Raw genomic sequence first — 22,494 nt, 5'->3', positions numbered from 1 at the left:
CTTGCTGCTTGGGTGAGCCGATTGGGACAGAATGAAATGTCCTAGAACCTTCCCTCGATCCCTCCCCAGCTGGCCTATCTCCCGCATCCCTCGTGCACCAGTAGGTTCTCTAGGCCTGGCCTGCACCATCTCGCAATCTGAGACCCCATGGGGAATGTAGGAGAGCCGGGTTTGGCCCGACAGCTAAACAACCTGTCACTATGACATGCACTGATCACCAGAGGACAGATGCTCAACACAGGAACTGCCCCCTGGTGGTCAGTGCGCTCCTGCAGGGGAAGCATTGTTCAGCCAGAAGCTGGGCTCATGGCTGGTGAGTGCAGCAGCAGTAGTGAGAGCCTCTCCTGCCTCTGCAGCAATGCTAAGGATGTTCAACTGATGGCTTTGGCCCATTCCCCATCGGGGGCAGGGGGGTCTAGCCATCAGTGGGACATTCCCTGAGGGCTCCCATACTGTGAGAGGGTGCAGGCCGGGCTGAGGGCCCCCCTCAGTGCACAAATTTCGTGCACCAGACCTCTAGTAATAAAACAAAATAGAGAGAGAGAGAGAGAGAGAGAGAGAGAGAGAGAGAGAGAGAGAGAAGCAACAACAACAACAAAAACAGATAGAAGGAAACAAGCCAAATAAGGCAGTTTGGCAGTTTTTTTCTCTATTCTTGGCCAAATGAATCTCTCATAAAACAACAAATATTATGTATAATATTACTAAGATATTGGATATGAGATATTTAGCAATCCATGAAATAACACCACTAGCCTAGAAAGCACTAATTTGAGTAACATCTTGAGCATTAAACATTAAAGAGAACCAGGATGATATAAAACAAGGTCAGTGTCAGACATAGGATGTGTTATTCTGGATGTGAGATTGAAATTGCTGGCAATCATAACAGTTTTGAAAACCTGACAGTGGTCATCAGAATTTTTGAAATGTTAGGTTTGTATCTCCTCATCTCTTCCTTAATCATAAATTCACCTTGTTACCTGTGGTGTTAGGGATGGCCATAAACATATCATAAATAGTTAAAAATCTGGGCAATGGACACAGGTAATAATACATTTCTTTAAAAATATATATTTCAATGGGAAAATAACCTCTTTTTCACTAAATAATGACAACACATTAATTAAATTTCAAAAAGAAATTCATGGTTTTATGTTACCAAAAATATTATTTAAAAATTTCTTGAATTATGTCTAAAACAAGAATGCTATTTTTTTTAACCTGTTTCATATATTCCCATGATAATAAAAATGCATTCAATTAAAGTACCATCTTCTTAGGAGAATTTTAAATATTAACTATTCTATAAACAATTTGATCCATTAAAATATTGTACCATGAGGGGTTACTGAAGAACTAAAATTGTTTAATACCTATTATCAAGAATTTCACTTGGTTAATTTATTAGTTCATTCCATACTTAGGTATAAATGTTAGAAGAAAAAGGAGTTACTGAAGAAGAACTTATCTTTCTGGGGAATAAAAGACATGTACACAATGCAATACAAAAATTACTATAAAAAAGATTATACACAGGCATTCCCAAAGTTCTTTTCTTATATAGCAAAATATGAGTCAAGAAGAGATTTGGAAAATTCCCCCAAAGTGAAATATGGTAGTATTTCCAATGAGTTCAGTCATTAGATATTTGGTGTTGTCCAAATACAGCAAACATTGGGCAAATGTGGCCACTTAGGTTAATCAAATAACATGAAATAAAACTTAAATTCTTCAGTTGCATAAACCATGTTTCAAACATTTTATAGTCAATATTTATCAACTCAGAATTTTATCAAAGTTTGTTTTTAGTTTCTATTTGCAATGGAAACTAAAGAGAAAATAAACAAATGGGATTACATCAAAATAAAAAGCTTCTGTATAGCAAAGAAACCATCAACAAGAGAGCCCGCTGCATGTGAGAACATATTTGCCAATGTTATCACTGATAAGGGTTTAATCTCTAACATTTACAGGGAACTCATAAAACTTAACAAAATGAAGATAAACAACCAAATAAAAAATAGGCAACAGACCTAAATAGATACTTTTCAAAAGAGGACTTAAGGAAGGCCAAGAGACATATGAAAACATGCTCAAAGTCACTAATCATCTGAGAGATTCAAATAAAAATGACAATGAGGTACTATCTCACACCTGTCAGAATGGCTATCATCAAAAACCCAACCAATTGACAAGTGCTGGCAAGGATGCAGAAAAAAGGAACCCTCATGTACTGCTAGTGGGAATACAGACTGGTGCAGCCACTGTGGAAGACAGTATGGAGTTTCCTCAAAAAACTAAAGATGGAACTTCCATTTGACCCAGTAATACCACTTCTAGGAATATATCCCAAGAAATCAGAAGCACCAGTCAGAAAGGATATATGAACCCCCATGTTCATAGCAGCACAATTTACAATAGCTAAGATTTGGAAACAGCCTAAGTGCCCATCAGCAGATGAGTGGATTACATAGTGGTACATCTACACAATGGAATACTACACTTTGGTAAAAAAAAAAAAAAAGAAGGAATTCTTACCATTTGCAACAGCATGGTTGCAACTGGAGAGCATTATGCTAAGCAAAATAAGCCAGTCAGAGAAAGATGAATATCACATGATCTCACTCATTTGTGGAAGATAATGAACAACATGAACTGATGAAGAAAAACAGAACCTGAGTCACTGAAGCATCGCATAGACTGTCCAACCTATGAGGGAAGCAGGGGTTGGGGAGGGAAAAGTGAGGGTAAGAGATTAACCAAAGGACTTGTATATATGCATATGAGCATAACCAAGGGACACAGACAGCAGGGGGGTGAGAGAATGTGATAGGGGTGTGGGTGGCTGAGGAGAAGTCAATAGGGGAAAAAGGAAACTTAAGTAATACATTTAACAATAAACTTAAATTAAAAAAAATAATTGGCACAAAATATTAGAATTTCTTTACTGACAAGAGAAAGCTTCCACAGAATAGTACGCATAAACATGTGACATAATCAGAAGCATGTCTACTGATAGTCCTATGACAAATGCTGTCTGCATACATGTAACTTATTTTTACTGCAGAGCAGATGATTTTCCTGGTCACCCTTCTAACTTTTATTTAAAAAAATGTAGGATTTATTTAGAGTCTAAAATGTAAGATAAAAACCATTGATTAAATTTAGTTTTACTTTTCAACCTTCAGTAATTTGCAAACTTTTGTCCTGAATCAAGTTTTCAACTTTTCTCATCAGCATGCCAATTATTTTAAATTGTTTTCACATATTCTATATTTTAAGCATCTTTAAAAGTATGACCGCATCTGCTGTAACAAATATATCATAAAACATGCTTAAAAATATTGAGATAAATGGAAATAGCAATGGGCAAGGCAGATCAATAACTATATTGAAAAAATAGAACATGATTGTTTTCCTTAGTATGGCACTTTACCTTGATTTGCCTGATAGGCAAGGATGGAAGGGAGCTAGCTAGGTGTATAATTACCAGAGTATCTTAATAAAAGGATGACTCTGATTATTGGAATTAAAAAAAATTCTCCCCTTTTTTTTCCTTTCTTCCCACTTCCTTTTATTTCCCCGCTCTCACCTTCCCTTCCTCCCTCCCTCCCTTCCTTCCTCCCTCCGTTTTTTCCTTCCTTTCAATGTGGAGAAAAATATAAGAAGGATAACATAGCTCCGCAATAGCAGACCAGGACTAGAACACTGGACTTATAACATAGGAAATAAAATATCATTATTTTTTAAATGTAATTCAGCATGAAAACACGACTTTAATTTATGACGGTGACGCTCTTGTATATTAAGAGTTCATTTACATCACTACATTAATTAAGATTTCAGGAATAACAAGTGGGTCAATGAAATAACTAATTCCAAAGTAAGGATTTATGATTCATCAGAATGTCATATTTCACAAAGGTTTGTGGAGAAATTTCGGATCCTAATTAAGGCGGTAACTTATAATGGGGAAAATGTTTAGATAAGCAGCTTATAGTAGCAGTAGGGGATTAAAATACCAAAACATTCCGTATTATCTTATTTTGTTACACTTGGTTTTGTGCATTAATTAGAAAATGCTCTGATCGTTAATATAGATGTGTATTCTTTTTTTTTCTTCATGATGTGAAAATATGGATTGCTTTTAGTGAACTATGTTTATGGTAGAAGCTAATCATTTGCTCATAACTGAGGCTCATACCTCTCTTGGTGATAGTGATGCATAATTCAGCATAGCATCTAAGTGGGAATAAATTGGGCTGAGATCCTGAACTTACAAAATGAGCACAACAATTTCCAAAGAGAACAATTACTCTTGCCCTTTGCAAGTACCCGATTAAGCCCCAGAATACTGGGAAGCATGGCGGGAAGAGGGCAGAGCGAGCATCTAAGCAACAAAATACGGCCCTTTCCCTGACACATTATTTTGCATTCAGACAATTACCGCTTGAAATAGAGGTGTCCCTTTTACATGTGGGCTGGGTTACTGTAATACAAAAGACTTGGTATCCCCCTGAAGCAACTATTGGAGACAACTAGGAAATTCTAGAGTGACCTGAATTTAGACGGTTTGGAGTAAAACAGTCAAACTCTAAGGAGATGACAATGAAAAAGTACCCTTGTGCAGCAAGCCAGTATGTGGTTAAAGGTTACAAGATGTCATATTAGAAGAAATAGTGCTTATTTCAATTAGCCAGATAAACAAACAAACAAATAAATAAATGTATATACTTATGAAAAAAGAAGAAATAGTGCTTTGCATTGATGGTCTTAAGCCTTGGAAGAATGACATTTTACCAAGAGAAAGAGTCTTGAACTAACCAATATGTACATCTGCCTGTACAAGAGCGATACCACAGGGGAGAGGTAATGCGAGGTGGCTGGAGGCTGAGCACCTCACTTGCGATGCAGGAGTGAGGGTCCTGGAAAGTATAAACTGGTGCAAAAGCAATGCATCACTTTTCATCCCTGTCTGGTGGGGCATCTGATGCACAGATGCCTACACCCTCTGCTGGTTACAGATTGGTCTACACGGGCAGAGGAAAAAAAAGGGAGACACGGGTCACTAGTGTTCCTATGAGGCCTAGGAGAGCAAGGTGCTATGAAATAAAGGAACTTGAGCCCAACGTGAGGAACTGAGCTGTGTCCTAACGAACCACAGGAAGGAACAGCCCATCCACGTCCTAGTACCTATTTCTTGACATTAGGATTCAATTTTTAAAAACATTTTAAATTTATTTTATTGAAGTGTATTTTTTTTTTGCATTTGACACTCATATTTTATAATTGATAAACTGACATCAACACATCATAATCACACAAAGTCCCTCTTACATCAGGGTTCACTCCTGCTGTTGTACATTCTGTGCTTTTGGACTAATGTATAACGACATGTGTCCACCATTACAGTATCACAGACAGCAGTTTCACAGCCCTAAAAACCCCTGTGCTCTCCTATTCACCCCTGCTTCCTCTTAACCCTGGAAACCACCGGCTGTTACTATCTCCATAACTTTGCCTTTCTTAGAATGGTGTATAGTAGGAATCATAGTTTGTAGCCTTTTCTCATTGATTTCTTTTGCTGAATACCATGCGTTTAAGGTTCCTCCATGCCCTTTTATTGCTTGGTAGCTCATTATTTGTTAGCTCTGAATAATAATCCATTGTCTGAACATACCCAAGTTTAATTAGCCATTCACCTACTGAAAGAAATTCTGGTTGCTTTGGATGGTTAGTTATTGGAAAATGATGTCATAAAATGTAGGTGGATTCCCATATTTCCAATTGTGAATTAGAGCATGCTCTACCCATGCAGCAAATATACTGATGGTGTAACTTTTCTGAGCTTGTCTTTACTGAGTAAAATTCCTTTACTGAGTTTTCACATCTGAAGTAGAAAATTATGATTTAAACCTTTGAAGGTAATTCTATCTTCAAGAGGTTTACCTAGCTTGTTTATGGCCTTTATGTCTATTGTTTTACTCATTTCACAGATGGAATTCTATTCAAGGATGTTCTTAAAACATTGCCTGTTTCAACTTTTATTCTCACTTCTTATCTTCTCACAAACTTTACACTTTAAGGAAAAAGGACCAATGACAAGACTCCACAGGTAGTCCCCTGAGGTTTATTTTGAAATACAACATGTTGCTATGATTCTAGTCACTAAATAAAAAACAAAGTTGAAAAAAAACAGGAACAGGAACTCCTTAAGTTATGTCTCTAGCTAAAAACAAATCAAAATACTTTGTACAAACATGTTTGGAGTGTGAATAATTTAATGGTAGTTATCCACCTTTTTCCTCCTACACATATAATACCATTTACTAATCGCTATAGCCTGGGAGCTAAAGGCAAAGTGGAAGCTATCGGCAAGCAGAGCCTTACTACCAGATCCACTGTCATTGTCATGATCCCCCCATTCCTCATGTAAAGTCTCATATTTCAAACTCAAAGCCATGGCTCAGTATGATACTATTTTAAGATGTCCCAAAATATCACATTATTTGCATTTGAGATAGAGGACTTATTTATTTCATGGTAACCTTAAATAAGACCTCAGAATTGTTAAAAACAATAATTTCTCTTAATTCCAACTATGTAACTAAGCATGGTTTGCTCATGAGTAACCTTGTGAATGTAAAGCTTATTGAATTAGAAAATTTCCCCCAGAGGCAAGGTAAAAATAGTGACAGTACACAATGACCATTTTCTAATTTCAGCCACATTAGGGATTAAAATATTTTGCAAAATCACACGCATATACAGGTCATTTCGGGTTGAAATTAGAGTTTTACACATGGACATATGGAATTGCGACTTACCCCTGTCTGTGTCGTACAGGAAGACAAAACAGTTCCATTCGTAGTGATCCAGCAGACTTAAGAGTGCTCCTCGCAAGGAAGGCCTCAGCTGCAACACAAACTGGCTCTCCCCCTCGGTAGGGAAGCTCGGTGTGATGAGGGAGATGTGTAAGGCGCTGCAGAAGGAGGTCAAGGTATGTACTGACCTCTTATCATAGAGTCCAAAAATGGCGAACACTCCTCTAGAATACTGGGAACAGACTGAAACAAAAGAAAAAAGGAATACAAACCATCAGTACATTCTAAAATTGTTAACGTGCACATCTACAGTCTAGGAAATGAAAAAGAAATCTCTGAATCACTGGTGTCTCAGGAATACAAGAAAAGGTTAAAAGTGAAGTGTGCCATCAATTGTACAATCAATTATTGAATTCTTGAACTTGTAGTCAAAGCCCTGCCTTGAGTGAGATAACTTAGGGCCATATGCTTCCTTTCTCAAGAAGCTGATTTAAATTAAAGGGAAGTTTAACTAAAATGACATAATATATGGCATTCCATGATAAGGTGGCACATCCTAAGTGAGAGACTCTAAGTGTGAAAAAAAAATCTAAATTTTTCTCCATATGTTTTTTTTTTACATGTGAAAAAAATATAATATCATACTTTGAAAATGTTTAAGTATATTTAGAGGAACATTTAAATAACCAGAGTGCCATCCATTGTAAGCCATATGCTTATCTTTTCTAGTTTGGACTGCATTTGTTACAAGGCCGAAATTATTACTTTTATTATTATTATTATTATTATTTATTTATTTTTTTTTTTTGCAGTGACATTTCTTATCGCAGCCTTAGAGTTTTCTTGAATCTTGTTTGAAAAAAAAATGCAGTTTGGAAAGTCACTATTAGGATATGTAAGATGCTTAGCAGAATTGTGGCAACTTGTGCAGCCTGTAGGTAAGCCACATGCAAAGACAGAAATTCCACACCCAGAAGAACCAAGTTCTCCGGAAAGAAGAGAACCCAAGGCAAGCAGGTGCCCAGGCTCACCCTGCCTATCTTTCCATCCCCCGAATAGGAAAAATTTATAAAGAGAAGAAAATTGTCCTCGAGATTCTTGCCCCATCATATTTTGATCACTCTTTCGACATGATTAATTTCTAGTTCAAATTTGGGTGACTTTTTCTAGTTTACATTATAAAGAATACAAAACTACATAAGGATACTCTTTTCCCACCTATAATAATAGAAGCATAATATGCTAATTAGACTGACATCCTTCTAAACATCCTTCCTTCTAGACAAAGCTGCAGCAGACGAGGGCCACAGCAGAGGCAGCAGAGGCCATCTGGCCTGGTGGTAGCAATGGGTGGTGGGGGCTGTGCCAAGGCCCTTGCACAAATTTTGTGCATAGGGCTTCTAGTTTATAAATAAATTGAGACTTTTTGAACTTCAAATTCTTTAATTTATCACATGGCTAAAGGTCCTGTTTCTCCTTGGTTTACAGCTAGTTTAAGAAGATGTTAGTTTTATAAAATTTTTCTGTTTCTTGATTTTGGTTACTGACTGTAATTGCTTAGCTCATTAAGAAATCCAGAGTATGGATACTCTTATTTTAGCAGTAGTTCATAGTGATACAAAGAAATTAGATTTTTCTTTGTTAAAGTAATAATAGGCTCTTTTTCCTACTAACATTTATATTTATATTCCACAATATCTAGGTTTTTGGAAATTATGAAGCATTATTAATTAAGTTAATAAAACATGGGGGTGTTTCTTTTGTTCTTGTTTATTGTATCTTTTGAAATTGAGAAAAGGGTTTAAGCAATGTAATCCTATCTAATAAAAGAGTAATATGCAAATTGATCATCATTTCAACACACAAGATGGCCATCCCAATGTGATCAAATATGGCTGCCCCCATGTGGATATAAGATGGTTGGCGGGGGCGGGAAGTTGTAGGTGATCAGGCCAGCAGGGAAGAGCAGTTGGGAGGGACCAGATCTGCAAGGGAGGGCAGTTGGGGGCAATCAGGCCTGCAGAAAGGACAGTTGGGGGAAGGGGGGTACAGGCCTGCAGGGATGGCAGTTAGGGACAAGCAGGCCAGCAGGGGAGAGCAGTTAGGGGTGACCAGGCAAGCAGGAGAGGGCTGCTAGGGGTGATTGAACCTGCAGGAAAAGGCAGTTGGGGGTAACCAAGCTAGCAGGGGAAGGCAGTTAGGGGCAATCAGGCTGGCAAGGTAGGGTAGTTAGGAATTATCAGGCCAGCAGGGGAGGGAAGTTGGGGATGACCACGCCTGCAGGGGTGACAAGGCTAGCAGGGGAGGGCAGATACAGTCAATCAGGCTGACAGGGGAGCAGTTAGGAGTTAATCAAGCTGGCAGGGGAGTGGTTAGGGGGTGATCAGGCTGGCAGGCAGAAGCAGTTAGAGGCCATCAGGCAGGCAGGCTGGCAGGAGAGCGGTTGGGAGCCAGCAGTCCTGGATTTTGAGAGGGATTGTAAAGGGTGCAGGCTGGGCTGAGGGACACACCCCCTATGCACAAATTTTGTGCACTGGGTCTCTAGTCTATAATAATAAAAGGGTAATATGCTAATTAGATTGGACGTATTCTGGATGTCATTCCTGATGAAGCCAAGGCTGGAGGGAAGCCAGCCAGGGTCATGGGTGCTGGTCCTGGGTACCAGAGGGAAGCTGGTGCTGACAGCCTAGGGCAGGAAGGCCTACTCTTGCATGAATTTCGTGCATTGGGGCTCTAGTTATAACATAAGAAGGTAACAATTACAGCAAATGAATGCTGTTGGTCTTCTTTAGATGATGTGCATGGAGAGATACCTAATATGTTCTATGCTCACCCAGGATCTAGGATTTGATCACTTGAATAGATTGACCAACCTGGAATGTTAGTTTTGGCAGAATGACTGACTGTCATTTTCTTGCAAAATACAGAAAACATTATTATGCCACATTTTGGGTTTCATCTGAATTTACTTTTATAACTTAAGTGACCTGATTAATCAAGCTGCTGGATCAGATCTTAACCTTGTGAATGTTTCATCAAGACTTGGGATGTATTTCTGTAAGTGCTGCACATTTTGCATAACCTGGAGATACTCCTTTGTGTTGTCATATTTTTTTTTTTGTTCTCTTAATTTTCATAGAAATTGAGGGTCCAGTTTCAATCTTTACATTGCAAATAATCTACTTCAATTAATTTTTATCTTATTGTACAGAAAAAAAATAAAGTTAAATAGATTTAAAAGTCATATCTAAGATGCTGACTTTCGATTTGGTGCTAAAACTACACACAGATTTTATTACATTTTCAAGAAAATGTAAACATGCAGGATTTACAAGTTATGTACTTAAAGTTATCCATGCATATAATGAGCAGTTACATAATCCCTTCTGTTTTGGGACTTACCTTTTACAAATTTAGGTTTCCAAACAGTAAGTTTTTAGGAACTCCACAAATTCTCTAAGGGGACTTGCATAGCTTTGCATGAGAACTGCTGGTGAGAAAGGCATGGATGGGCAAGCCCAGACCCCTTCCTCAGTACACCTCTCTCCGAAACACAATAGCCCTGCTGATTTTATGTATTTCAAATACTGAGCCAATATAAAATTTTATGTGCAAAAAATATTACACTTCAGAAAAAAGGTCAGAAACAATATATTCTGCACAAAATCCCTCTACTGTTTGTTCCTACTATATTGTTTTCAGATTTCATTATGACTTTCCACTACTTTGGTGCTTGCTATACTATTTAACTTATTTTAATTTATTGTGCTTGATACTGAACAAACTTAATGTTTTTGATATTTAAACATCTTCTATCTACCTTCATTCATGAGCATCATCATAAATATGTATCTCTTCTCCTTTTCATAGCCATCTGTTATTTTGCCTTTAATAAAGTAATTTTGAAACTGTACTAAATATGCAGGCCACTGCTTCACCCTGTGCCTTTTCCTTTCTCCTATATCTTCATCTTCCTTCTTCTCTAAATGCATTCCCAGAATGCTATCAAACAAGCTGAACTCCTTATTTTATGAAACATAGAACTTTTTTTAAAAAATATTTTATTGATTTTTTTACAGAGAGGAAGGGGGAGAGATACAGAGCTAGAAACGTCGATGAGAGAGAAACATCGACCAGCTGCCTCTTGCACACCCCCTACCTGGGATGTGCCCGCAACCAACGTACATGCCCTTGACCGGAATCGAACCTGGGACCCTTCAGTCTGCAGACCGATGCTCTACCGCTGAGCTAAACCAGTTTCGGCCATAGAACTTTCTTGGCCCTATGCTTCCTATGCCTTTTTACCCCTTTCTAGTCAGTAAAGGAGTCTTTTACTTACACTGTTTCACATTCATCTGGCTGCTCTACTTTCCAGCCACCAAAACCACGCTCATCCATTTTGCTCATGACCAATACAACATAAATCTTACATTTTAGCTCTTATCTTGCTGGAATCTTCTGCTGTCTTTGTCATTTTGGACATTCTCCCAGATGTTTCCTTCCCTTGCTTTCTTATCACCATGCTCTAGCCTGCGTTCACTCTCTCTAAATATTTCTTAGTGTCTTTGAATAGTTCTTTCCCCCTACTCCTTTAAAGATGGTAAGCCTTAAAACTCCACTCTTTACTTTCAATGCAATTCCACTGAAAATGGCCAACCCTGGGGCTTTAATTACCACCTCTGTAATCATGATTCACCAAGTTGTACTATTTCCTTCCAATCTTTCTCTGAACTCAGACCTATGCATCTAAGTTCATCACTTCCGTGCCACTGTGAATTTTCCATAATAGTATAGCTGTAGTCTCTCTCTCACACTGTTCCAGAACTTCAATACTTTCCTATTCAGAGCTGGAGTCTGATCTTTCAATATGAACTCAGGCTGGCTCGAGTGATTGCCTCAGCTGTTAAAGTGTGACAGAAGTGCTTATATGTGACTTCTGAGCTTATGGCTGCCTCTCCTCTCTCTCTCTCTCTCTCTCTCTCTCTCTCTCTCTCTCTCTCTCTCCAGATTTTTTTACCCAGCTATCATGCTGTGAGGAAGACCATGTGATGTGAAGAGGCCTCACTAAAAAGGAACCAATATTCTTATCCTTCAGCATCAGCTAAGTTCCAGGTTGACAGTCAAATGAACTTATTCCTATAAAATAAAAGGCTAATATGCAAATTGCCCCCTCAACTGGGAGTTCAACAAGGGGGCAGGGCTGGCAAGACAACTGCCCCTGGCTCCTCCCTCTGGCTAGCTCCTCCCCAACCCTTCCCCCTCCCCCCCCCCATTGGGGTAGGCGAGCCAAACCCCACCCGTGCACAAATTCATGCACTGGGCCTCTAATAGCAATAAATAACCAGTATGATCTTTGTAGCCAGTACTTAGAGGTGTGCCTACACATGGTAAGCATGCATGACATATAATTCCTATTATTCAAAAAGTGAACTTCTAGTCACAAGGAGGAAGCTTAAAAAGCCATTAACTTGGTCTCAACAAGCTTCCAAAGAACATGGCATCCATGAAAGAGGAAAATAAAAGCATGAAAGGACAGTTGAAGTATTGAGGATTGTCTCAGCTGTTAAAGTGTGACAGAAGTGCTTATATGTGACTTCTGAGCTTATGGCTGCCAACAAGTTGTTAAGAAAATAATAATAGTATGAAGTGATATGAAAAAAATAGCAAAGTTTCAAAGCATATAATAGAGAACCAAAATGCATAAATATGTCACAATATATATTTAGATACTGTATCTGAGGCCCCTAGAGCCATAAGAAATGCAAGAAATACACTCATTCTCAAATTGCCCTCCTTAAAAATCAAATCGCTCCTCTGTGGGGAGTGTGCCCCATGCTGTAGACCACTGCTGTAGACCCTTCCCTTCTTACTTCTGCCTAGCGGTCTCTAGATGTCTCAGCCTTGCTGGTCTCTGGGTGGGGAGAAACTGAAGTAGGTCCTTTGAGTGGTTCCCCAAAAGGCTGAGGAAGCTGGCCACTCACCTGCTCTCCTTTTCCAAGACGTGTTGAGCTAAGGATCCCCTCTTGGCACTGAACAGCGCTGGCCTGGATATCTCGGATAATGCAGGCAAAATGGAACTTTCCCTCCCACCCCTTTGTATGGTATTCTCAGTTGTTTTTTCTCTATGTGCTCCTGAAATTTTGTTAGTGAACCCCCGAGCTCTCCCACAGCTGTTTTGTGTATGAATAGCTGTCTAGTTGGTGTTCACTGTGGAAGGACATAAGGGTGCATCTCCTAGCCCCCCATCTTAGTCACAATATCCTAAATTTAAATAAATGTCTCCACACTCCATCGGAATAACACAAGGCCATGTAAGCATTATAACTGCAGAAATTGCCCTCCATGCTAGTATTGCCCAATATTGTAGTTCGTATGGGTTTAGCAATTTTAAAATATCCTAGTCTTTCTTGGATATTTTCATTTTCTGAAATCTTTGGTAATCTACTAGTCACACTTCTTTGTATATGTTACAATTCTTGCTCAAGGTGGATTATCAATGTATTTGTTTTATAATTTTGAATTGTGAGCACAATTGTGAGCAAAGTCTACCTGTGAGAATTTCGAGAAACCTGTTTTAGAGAAATATTTCTCCAAAGGGGTTTTGCATGAACTCTGCCAAGCACCACAATGAGTTTGTATGTGGGATGTGCGTGCGTGCTTGCGTGTGCAGTGTGCATGTGCGTCTGTGTGTGTGTGGTGTGTAAGTATGTGTGAGTGTGTGTGTGTGGTAGGCTCCTGGAAAATGCAGAGTGTATATGTTTGTACAGAAAGTCACAAGACAGTGGACGATTACGGCATGAGCTACCCTCCACACATCTATCTGCACATTTTACTCAAGGCCACCCTTATATCTGTCCTCGACCCCATTCATTATCTCTGTCTGAGGGGCCTTCTGGGTTAGTATGCCCTCTCTCCCTCTCTGCTGGCTACCTTCCCTCAGCCTCTTAACATGCCCCAACTTCTCCGATCCCCTCCCAACTTAATATTACAGCAATAATAAAAAAACACATTTTATTGGTACCTAATCTTGTTCACTGATGTATTCTCAGGCTCTAAAATTGGCATAAGAAAAATGCTCAATTAGCATTCAGTCAGTGAATGAAATCATAGTTTCTTATAAAAGAAATAAGAAGAGACTGGGAGAGAGTGGAATGGCTGGCTGAAAGCTGCAAAATTCTACTTTTGGGGTCTGAGTTTACTCCAGCCGCTAAAGGTTTCCATTTCTACTTAGAGTCTAAGCAATTCCTTTTGGTCTCTATGTATTCTCCCTCCCCTTTCGGCCATACACAAACAAACCCTTAGCTTTTAGTTAAAGCCTAGTTTCTGAAAACTGACAGCTATCAGTACATATAAATTTAATAATGCCTTATAAGGAAATAAAATATAATAATAACTATTAATGTTTTAACAATTTAAAATTCAGGTAATGAGAAAACTGTCTTCTTTAGAAGTGACAAAACATATAATTTCTGTTATTATCAGGGTGAAGTTATATTGTCATTTTTATACATTTAATTTTCACAGAATATGATTAAGTTATGAGTTTATCCAGCAGCATAGAGCTTGCAACTACATGTGAAATACTAATTTGGTCTTTCAGCCTTTGCCCAGCCTCCCTCTGCCAGCCTCCCTCTGCACAGCCTCTCACTGCACAGCCTCCCTCTGCACAGCCTCTCACTGCACAGCCTCCCACTGCACAGCCTCCCACTGCACAACCTCTCACTGCATAGCCTCCCACCACACAGCATCCCACTGCACAGCCTCTCACCACACAACCTCCCACTGCACAACCTCCCACTCACATCCTCTCACTGCACAGCCTCCCACCACACAGCCTCCCACTGCACAGCCTCCCACTGCACAGCCTCCCACTGCACAGCCTCCCTCTGCACAGCCTCTCACCACACAGCCTCCCACTGCACAGCCTCCCTCTGCACAGCCTCTCACCACACAGCCTCCCACTGCACAGCCTCCCACTGCACAGCCTCCCTCTGCACAGCCTCCCACAGCACAGCCTCTCACCGCACAGCCTCTCACCGCACAGCCTCTCACTGCACAGCCTCCCTCTGCCAGCCTCCCACAGCACAGCCTCTCACCGCACAGCCTCTCACCGCACAGCCTCCCACCGCACAGCCTCCCACTGCACAGCCTCCCTCTGCACAGCCTCCCTCTGCACAGCCTCCCACAGCACAGCCTCTCACCGCACAGCCTCCCACTGCACAGCCTCCCACTGCACAGCCTCCCTCTGCCAGCCTCCCACCGCACAGCCTCCCACTCACAGCCTCTCACCACACAACCTCCCACCGCACAGCCTCCCACCGCACAGCCTTCCTCTGCCAGCCTCCCACTGCACAGCCTCCCACTGCACAGCCTCCCTCTGCACAGCCTCTCACCACACAGCCTCTTACCACACAGCCTCCCACTGCACAGCTCCCACTGCACAGCCTCCCACTCACAGCCTCTCACCACACAGCCTCCCACTGCACAGCCTCCCACTGCACAGCCTCCCACTGCACAGCCTCCAACTACACAGCCTCACACTGCACAACTGCTCACTGCACAGCCTCACACTGCACAGCATCCCACTGCACAACCCCTTGTCCTGTATTTACCTAATTTCTCCCTGTTTATTTTCAGAATCTTGCCATATATATTTCTTCTAAAAGAAATCTTCTCACTCCTCTGGATTTTAAAATAACTTTTTTTTCCCCCTGAATACTCTAGCAACTTATTGGAAATCTTTACAAAGTCAGTAAGTATTAGTTTGTCATCTTCCTTCTTTCTCTGATTGTTTGATGTTAAAATGATAAGATCCTCATATTTAGATTTGAAAAGGCTCAATCAGATGGTGGATAGATCATGCTGAGTCCAGAATGCATTGATTTATGCTCTTACGGTATTATCCTAGGTTATTAATATGTAAAAGTTAATCTTTTTAGACTTCTAGAGGGTGGTTAGCTACAGTACATAAAGTCACTGGAGCTAAACACCATAAATGACAAATTGAAATGCGAATTACATACAAACATTTCACCTTCATTATGTCACACATAAGTCCTCTTGCTTCCTCAGATGTCTTCTCTAAGGAAGCTCTGGACAATGCAGCGCAGACCAAGTGAGCTATCACCGCGGGCTGCGCCTGCACAGTCCCGCACACGCTTCGCTTCCATTTTATGAAATCTCAGCTCGAGAGCTCATTGCAATTCTCAATTAAACTAATTGAGAGCTCAGTAAAAATACACAGGCTTGTTTTCACATTTCTTTCCGGAGGCAGGCTGCCATAATGGAAACACATGGCTCATTTTGCTTCCAAGGCTGAGAAAGGCACAAGCAGGGGCTATTTCCATACCCAGCACAATAAGCAAAATGCCTTTCCCCGTCAAGTTGGCTTCCCTGGCAGGGTGTGGGGGCTGCAAAGGTCAGATCATTCTTTTATAAAGAATGCTGATCTGTAAACATAAGGACTCCAACAAGCGAGCCTTAGAAGGAAGAAAGGTGAGAGGAGAAGAAACCAATTCTAAAAAGCACCTATATCATTACAGACGAGTGTTCGGTTCTTAACCTGTCAGTGCCAATCATGAAGGCAGTGCAGAGGGAGAGGCACCAAGGGAATTACTGTTTAGCATCCAAGGGCTGGAATGTACTTTTATCTTTGTGGCGCCTTAATGGAAACATTCAACTCATCATCTATATTTTATCTACTATATAACTGCATCGCATAATTGCAGCAGGATTCTTTTTATGTCAGAGAAACACATTTTCAAGGGTCTAAATCTGTTGAAAGCTTTTCTTCATCAAAGTAGACACAGCTGTCTTTCTGAAAAGCATTTAAATACATCATGAAAGTGGATAACATCAATTAAAAATGGAATGGAATAATATTTGGCAGCTATCTGAGAGGGTTTTAAAACAACTGTGCTCATGAATATTAGGCTTCCTGAGTAACTGAAGTGTCATCATTTATTTTGGATGCAGAATTTGTGACATTTGTTTAATGTCTGTCTGTACTACCAGGCATGTCTGTGACAGCAAGGACTCGGCCTGCTTTCATCATCAATTTTTTTCCAGCGTCCAGCATAATGCTTGGCACAGCGTTGATAGTCAATACGTATTTTAAAAAATTTTTACATATTGATTGGAGAGAGAGAGATAGAGAGAGAGAGAGAGAAAGAGAGAGAGAGAGAGAGAGAGAGAGAGAGAGAGAGAGAGAGATTGATTTTTGCATTCAATGATTGCTTCTTATAGGTGCCCTGACTGGAGATTGAACTCCAAACCTTGGCGAATTAGGAGGACGCACTAACCAACTGAGCTACCTGGCCAAGACTCAACAAATATTTTTTAAATGAATAACTGAATGAATGGAGGCAAAGAGGATGTTATGCATGAAAGGTATTTGAAATGCGTGAGGTTATTTGGCCTAACCTTTCGAATAAAACGTTGCAGCCATTTGAAGCAAATCTAACATGTAAAATTGTTTTTTTACAAAATATGATAATGCCTCATTATATTTAATATGATACAATTTTATCAAAGCTAATTTATGTGCAACTTATTTGGAACTCACAATGTACACAGTTTTAATGGGATAGTCTGCTCAGTGCTATAGGCTAGGGATACACATGCTCCAGTGAGGCTTCCTGAAAAACGGAAGTGTTATTCACATATAACTCAGACAAGTATAAGGATAAACACACATATAATCCAGATGAATAAGATTGCAGTGTCCAGCCGAAACCGATTTGGCTCAATGGATAGAGTATTGGCTTGGGGACTGAAGGTCCCGGGTTCGATTTCAGTCAAGGGCATGTACCTTGGTTGCGGGCACATCCCCAGTAGGGGGTGTGCAATAGGCAGCTGATTGATGACTCTCTCTCATCAATGTTTCTAACTCTCTCCCTTCCTCTCTATACAAAATCAATAAAATATATTAAAAAAATAAAATTAAAAAAAGATTGCAGTGTCCAGTGTTTCAAGTGTGTGTGTGTGTGTGTGTGTGTAATTGTGTCCTCTAAAGCACACTGCACAAAATCCTGATAAAGCATTTACAGTGAATCTGGGAAATAATACATATTATTGTGAATATTAAACAAATGGAAATATTAAACATTTGCATAGTTTCTCCATATATAAAAAGAGATACTAAAATATGTTTTCCATTCTAAAATACAATATTAGAGCCAGGAGCCAGAACGAGGGAGCCATCATGATGGCCTGACTCTAGGGAAGGGAAAGGGAAGAAAACAACCACTACTAAATACCTACTATGTGTCAGGCTCTCTAACAGTCCTTTTGTTTCCTTTATCTTGTTCAAACATCCTTACAAGGTAGGCATTATTCTCCTTTTTCTGTTGCTTTAAGAGAAAAATGAAATTTGGTGAAGGTATATAACCTTTACAAGTTGATACATTTAAGTGGGGAAAGAGCAATTTTCTACCCAATCTGATTCTAAAGGTCATTCTCATTCTAGGCCACCACTTGAAAAGACAGTCCCTGGCTGAGGACTTCTCCATCCTGCTCCGTTGAAGGGATATTGGCTATTGCACCTTTACAGCTGCTGGAGGAGGCACTGTAAGAATACTTACACTTCATGGAAACAGGAATAGTTCTCACAGGATTATGAAATATGGGTTTCTTGTTTAAAAAGCCACTTCTTAAAGCAAACCAAGTTTTAGCTCTCACTTTCAAAAGGATAAATACATATATAACTCAGACAAATAAGCCTGCAGTATCTCGTGTTTCAAGTGTGTGTGTGTGTGTGTGTGTGTGTGTGTGTGTAATTGTGTCCTCTAAAACACAGTGCATAAAATCCTGATAGAGAATTTACAGATAACCATGACTAGATGGGAATATTAAACGTTTGCATAGTTTCTCCATATATAAAATCAGATAGTAAAAGATTTTTTCCATTCTAAATTATAATATTAGAACCAGTAGCCAGATGTTACTAAAGATCATAAAATGGCTGGTTTAATTGTGTGGCTGTGTTATATTATTTTCTCTATATTCAAATTTCAAGAACAATTGTCAAACATCTGGACTGTACACTAGGATGGAAAATACAAAAGAGAAGTGATGAGCCACTCTAGTTATTTTGTCAAAGTTATAATTTTAAGCTTTTTGAATTCTCAGAATCATTACCAGACTTTTCTGAGTTAAATAAACTCTGATTTATGAAGCCTTTTACTTTTTTCCCCTCTCAATTATTAGGATATTATAGAACAGAATGATGTCTAATAAAATGCTATTTCTTTCCCTATGATATTAAACCATGATTCATTTTTCAAAGAATTCTATTAATAATTAGCTCTGACTACATCTGTGTGTGCATCTGAGTGTGATGAAAATAGAAAATGCTTTTCAGTTTTGAGAAATTATAATAGAACATGCCTTGGTCTAGTAATCACTATAATCATAATCCTTTAAAAGCATTAAACTTGAAGTATATATTTCCTTGCTTTTATACTAAAATAGCATTTTTAATAACTTTTGTAGAATAGTTAAAATCCATCAATGACCAAAAAAATCAGATTTTTATACTAGAATATAGTCTTTTGAAAAAATTTAAATTTATGTGTATCTTTTACTTAAAAAATAAAATTATATATATTCATTCTATCCAAAAAAAAGATAAATTTTCGTTGTATATATGTATAAAGTAATTTATGTCACATGTTAAAGACATTAACACACATGTGTATTATCCTATATAATAAAGAGGTAATATGCAAATTGATCATCACACCCTTGCACAAGATAGCTGCCCCCATGTGGTCTCAAGATGGCTGCCACAAGATGGCCGGCAGGGGAGGTCAGATGGGGGTGTTCAGGCCAATAGGGGAGGGCACTTGGGGGTGACCAGGTCAGTAAGGGAGGGAAGTGGGGGCGACCAGGCCTGCTGGGGAGGGCATTTGGGGGCAACCAGCCTGGCAGGGGAAAGCAGTTGGGGCTGACTAGACCAGCAGGGGAGGGCAATTACGGGTGACTGGACCAGTAAGGGAGGACAGTTGGGAGCAACCAGGCCTGCAGAGGAGGGCAGTTGGAAGTGACCAGGTCTGCAGGGGAGGGCAGTTGGAGGTGACCAGGCCATCAGGGGAGTACAGTTGGGGCAATCAGGCTGGCAAGGGAAGGCAGTAAGGGGTGACCAGGCTGGCAGGGGAGGGAAGTTAGGGGCAACCAGGCTGGCAGGGGAGGGCAGTTAGGGGTGACTGGGCCATCAGGGGAGGACAGTTGGGGGCAATAAGGCCAGCAGGGAAGCAGTTAGGTACTAATCAGGCTGGCAGTGGAGTGGTTAGGTGGTGATCAGGCTAGCAGGCAGAAGCAGTTAGGGACAATCAGGCAGGCAGACTAGCAAGCAGTTGGGAGCCAGCAGTCCTGGATTGTGAGAGAGATGTCTGACTGCCAGTTTGGGCCCGATCCCAGATTGGAGAGGGTACAGGCTGGGCTGAGGAACACTCCCCATTCCCTCAGTGCAGGAATTTTATGCACGGGGCCTCTAGTACTATATATTATAATGTGAAATTCTAAAATTTTCCTAAACAACTTAATTATTTGGCATGCTTGAAAGAAATAGATTTCAGAAATCAAATAGTAACATTGACTCACTTTTTCTAAATAATCTGAACATTTCAAATATAATTGTTTTCTAACTATCCAATTTTTTAAAAGAATGGTCTAGAATTAATGAGTCTTCTTTCAATATGGCTCTGCAGCCTCCTAACCACTCACCTGACATTAACTTCCTCTAAAGGAAACCTGTGAAATCCAATCCTAGAAGGGCCAGGCAGAGTATGTGAATGGGTGAAACAGGCCAAGGGAAAGACTGCAATATGGGCAAGGAACTTGAGAGTACATGCCAACTAAAAGGGGCTAGCCACTCGCATCTCTAGGTGATTGTTCCCAACAGGGAGTGATATGTGGAAATCCTGAATTTTTAAAATAATCTGTTTTTAAAAAAATATATATATTATTGATTTTCTTACAGAGAGGAAGAGAGAGAGACAGAGAGCTAAAAACATCGATGAGAGAGAAACATCGACCAGCTGCCTCTTGCACACCCCCTACCGGGGATGTGCCCGCAACCAATGTACGTGCTTTTGGCCGGAATTGAACCTGGGACCTTTCAGTCCGCAGACCGACGCTTTACTGCTGAGTCAAACCGGTTTTGGCCAAAATAATCTTTAAGTATGAATATTTATGCATATTCTGCTCATTTTTAAATGCTCCGCAGCGATTAAAATATTATTTGTTTTAAAGTGGGTGAGGACAAATTTTATTTGGGGGCATCATATTGCTTAGAACTGGGCATTTTCTGAAACTATTGCTGCCATCTGTTCACTTAGGTTTGATGCTTTATTGCCAAATTAAATTTCCAGTCTTCATTTTAACCTGCTCCTCTTTAATTTGAGTACTGAAAAGTAGATATATTTTTACCGCCAAGGAGACGATATCTTTTCTGGATTATGAAGTTGTGCGCCTCAAAGAGACCTTAGAGATCATCCAGATGGACCAAATCCTTTACAGAGGAGGAGAGCGAATCCCTAAGGAACAGAGTTACTTGCTTAAAGCTTTTAGACACGGAGAAATTACATCCTTAGCTTAAATTAGAGATTATAAAGCCCATTCAAATGAGGAGAACAACAGCAACATCCAACTTATAAAATGACAGATATGTAAAACTTATAGAGTATATTACTTGTTACTGAGCAGGGAGGAGATCTGTGAGCAAGAAAAGTGTACACTATTCTGTGTTCTGGTATTATGTAAACTGTATTTCATGAAATTGTTGAGCTCAGAGAGTATGACAAATATTAATACTTCTGTAGATTTTCATTATGGATCTAAGCACATTTTTAAAAATCATCACCTGAGGATATATTTACTGGTTTTAAAGAGAGAAAGGGAGATGAGAGAGAAAACATCAATGTGAGAGTGAAACATCAATAACTTGCCTTTTATATGTGCCCTGACAGAGAATTGAACCGGCAACCTTTTAGTATATGACACATAGGACACTCCAACCAACTGAGCCACATCAGCCAGGGTGGTCTAAGCACATTTTAATTACTCATATTGAATCAGTATGCTATCTAAACTGTTCTTTTTTCTACTTCTGATGAAGACAAATGAGTTGCTTATTTCTTCTATTCACCTATAGGCAGACAGACCTTTAAGCCATGCTCCACTAAGTAGAGTCTTTAGGCAGATTTTTATTTTTACACTTGATCACTCTCTCTCCTCTCTCTCTCTCTCTGCTCTTTCTCTCTTTTACTCTTTTTATATTAATGCCACAGATGCCATGGGATAAAGTTTCTAGGGATTTTACCTAAAAGCTAATTATTTTAAATAATATTTTGTGTTTAAGATAGCTATATATCAATCCACCATATAATTTCTGATTTGCATATTATGTTAAGGTACCCTTTTAGAGACAGAGACAATAAAAATAAGTAAATAAGTTAATATATTCATGAATTTGATAATAAGCAAAACTATTTAATTTCATTGGGACATTCAAACAACATTGAGCAGCTACTCTGAGTTAGGTCAATATTCTAGATACTGGGAGACACACAATTAAAAATTCATATGTGATTCTTACTGTTATATTGGGGAAAAAAGCAACAAGTGGAATAAGTGCTTATAAAAGAAGAGAGAGAAGTGAAGATGC

The 22,494-nt window shown here is 39.6% G+C and overlaps 1 protein-coding gene across 3 annotated transcripts in view; it reads right to left on the bottom strand.

The window, feature by feature from the left end:
- The window catches only part of GRIA4 (glutamate ionotropic receptor AMPA type subunit 4), a 388,414-nt gene that overhangs the window by 259,180 nt on the left and 106,740 nt on the right, over window positions 1-22,494 (bottom strand). For all 3 annotated transcript variants that reach the window (XM_036426588.2, XM_036426593.2, XM_036426594.2), the window contains exon 4: window positions 6,831-7,070. In XM_036426588.2, the coding sequence (XP_036282481.1) occupies window positions 6,831-7,070 (240 nt within the window). The remainder of the gene's footprint in view (window positions 1-6,830; window positions 7,071-22,494) is intronic.

The sequence above is a fragment of the Pipistrellus kuhlii genome, unplaced genomic scaffold (assembly GCF_014108245.1).
Source record: "Pipistrellus kuhlii isolate mPipKuh1 unplaced genomic scaffold, mPipKuh1.p scaffold_m20_p_9, whole genome shotgun sequence".
Lineage (NCBI taxonomy): Eukaryota > Metazoa > Chordata > Mammalia > Chiroptera > Vespertilionidae > Pipistrellus > Pipistrellus kuhlii.
Note: the sequence above shows the minus strand (reverse complement) of the source record. Positions and strands in the feature narration are given on the sequence as shown.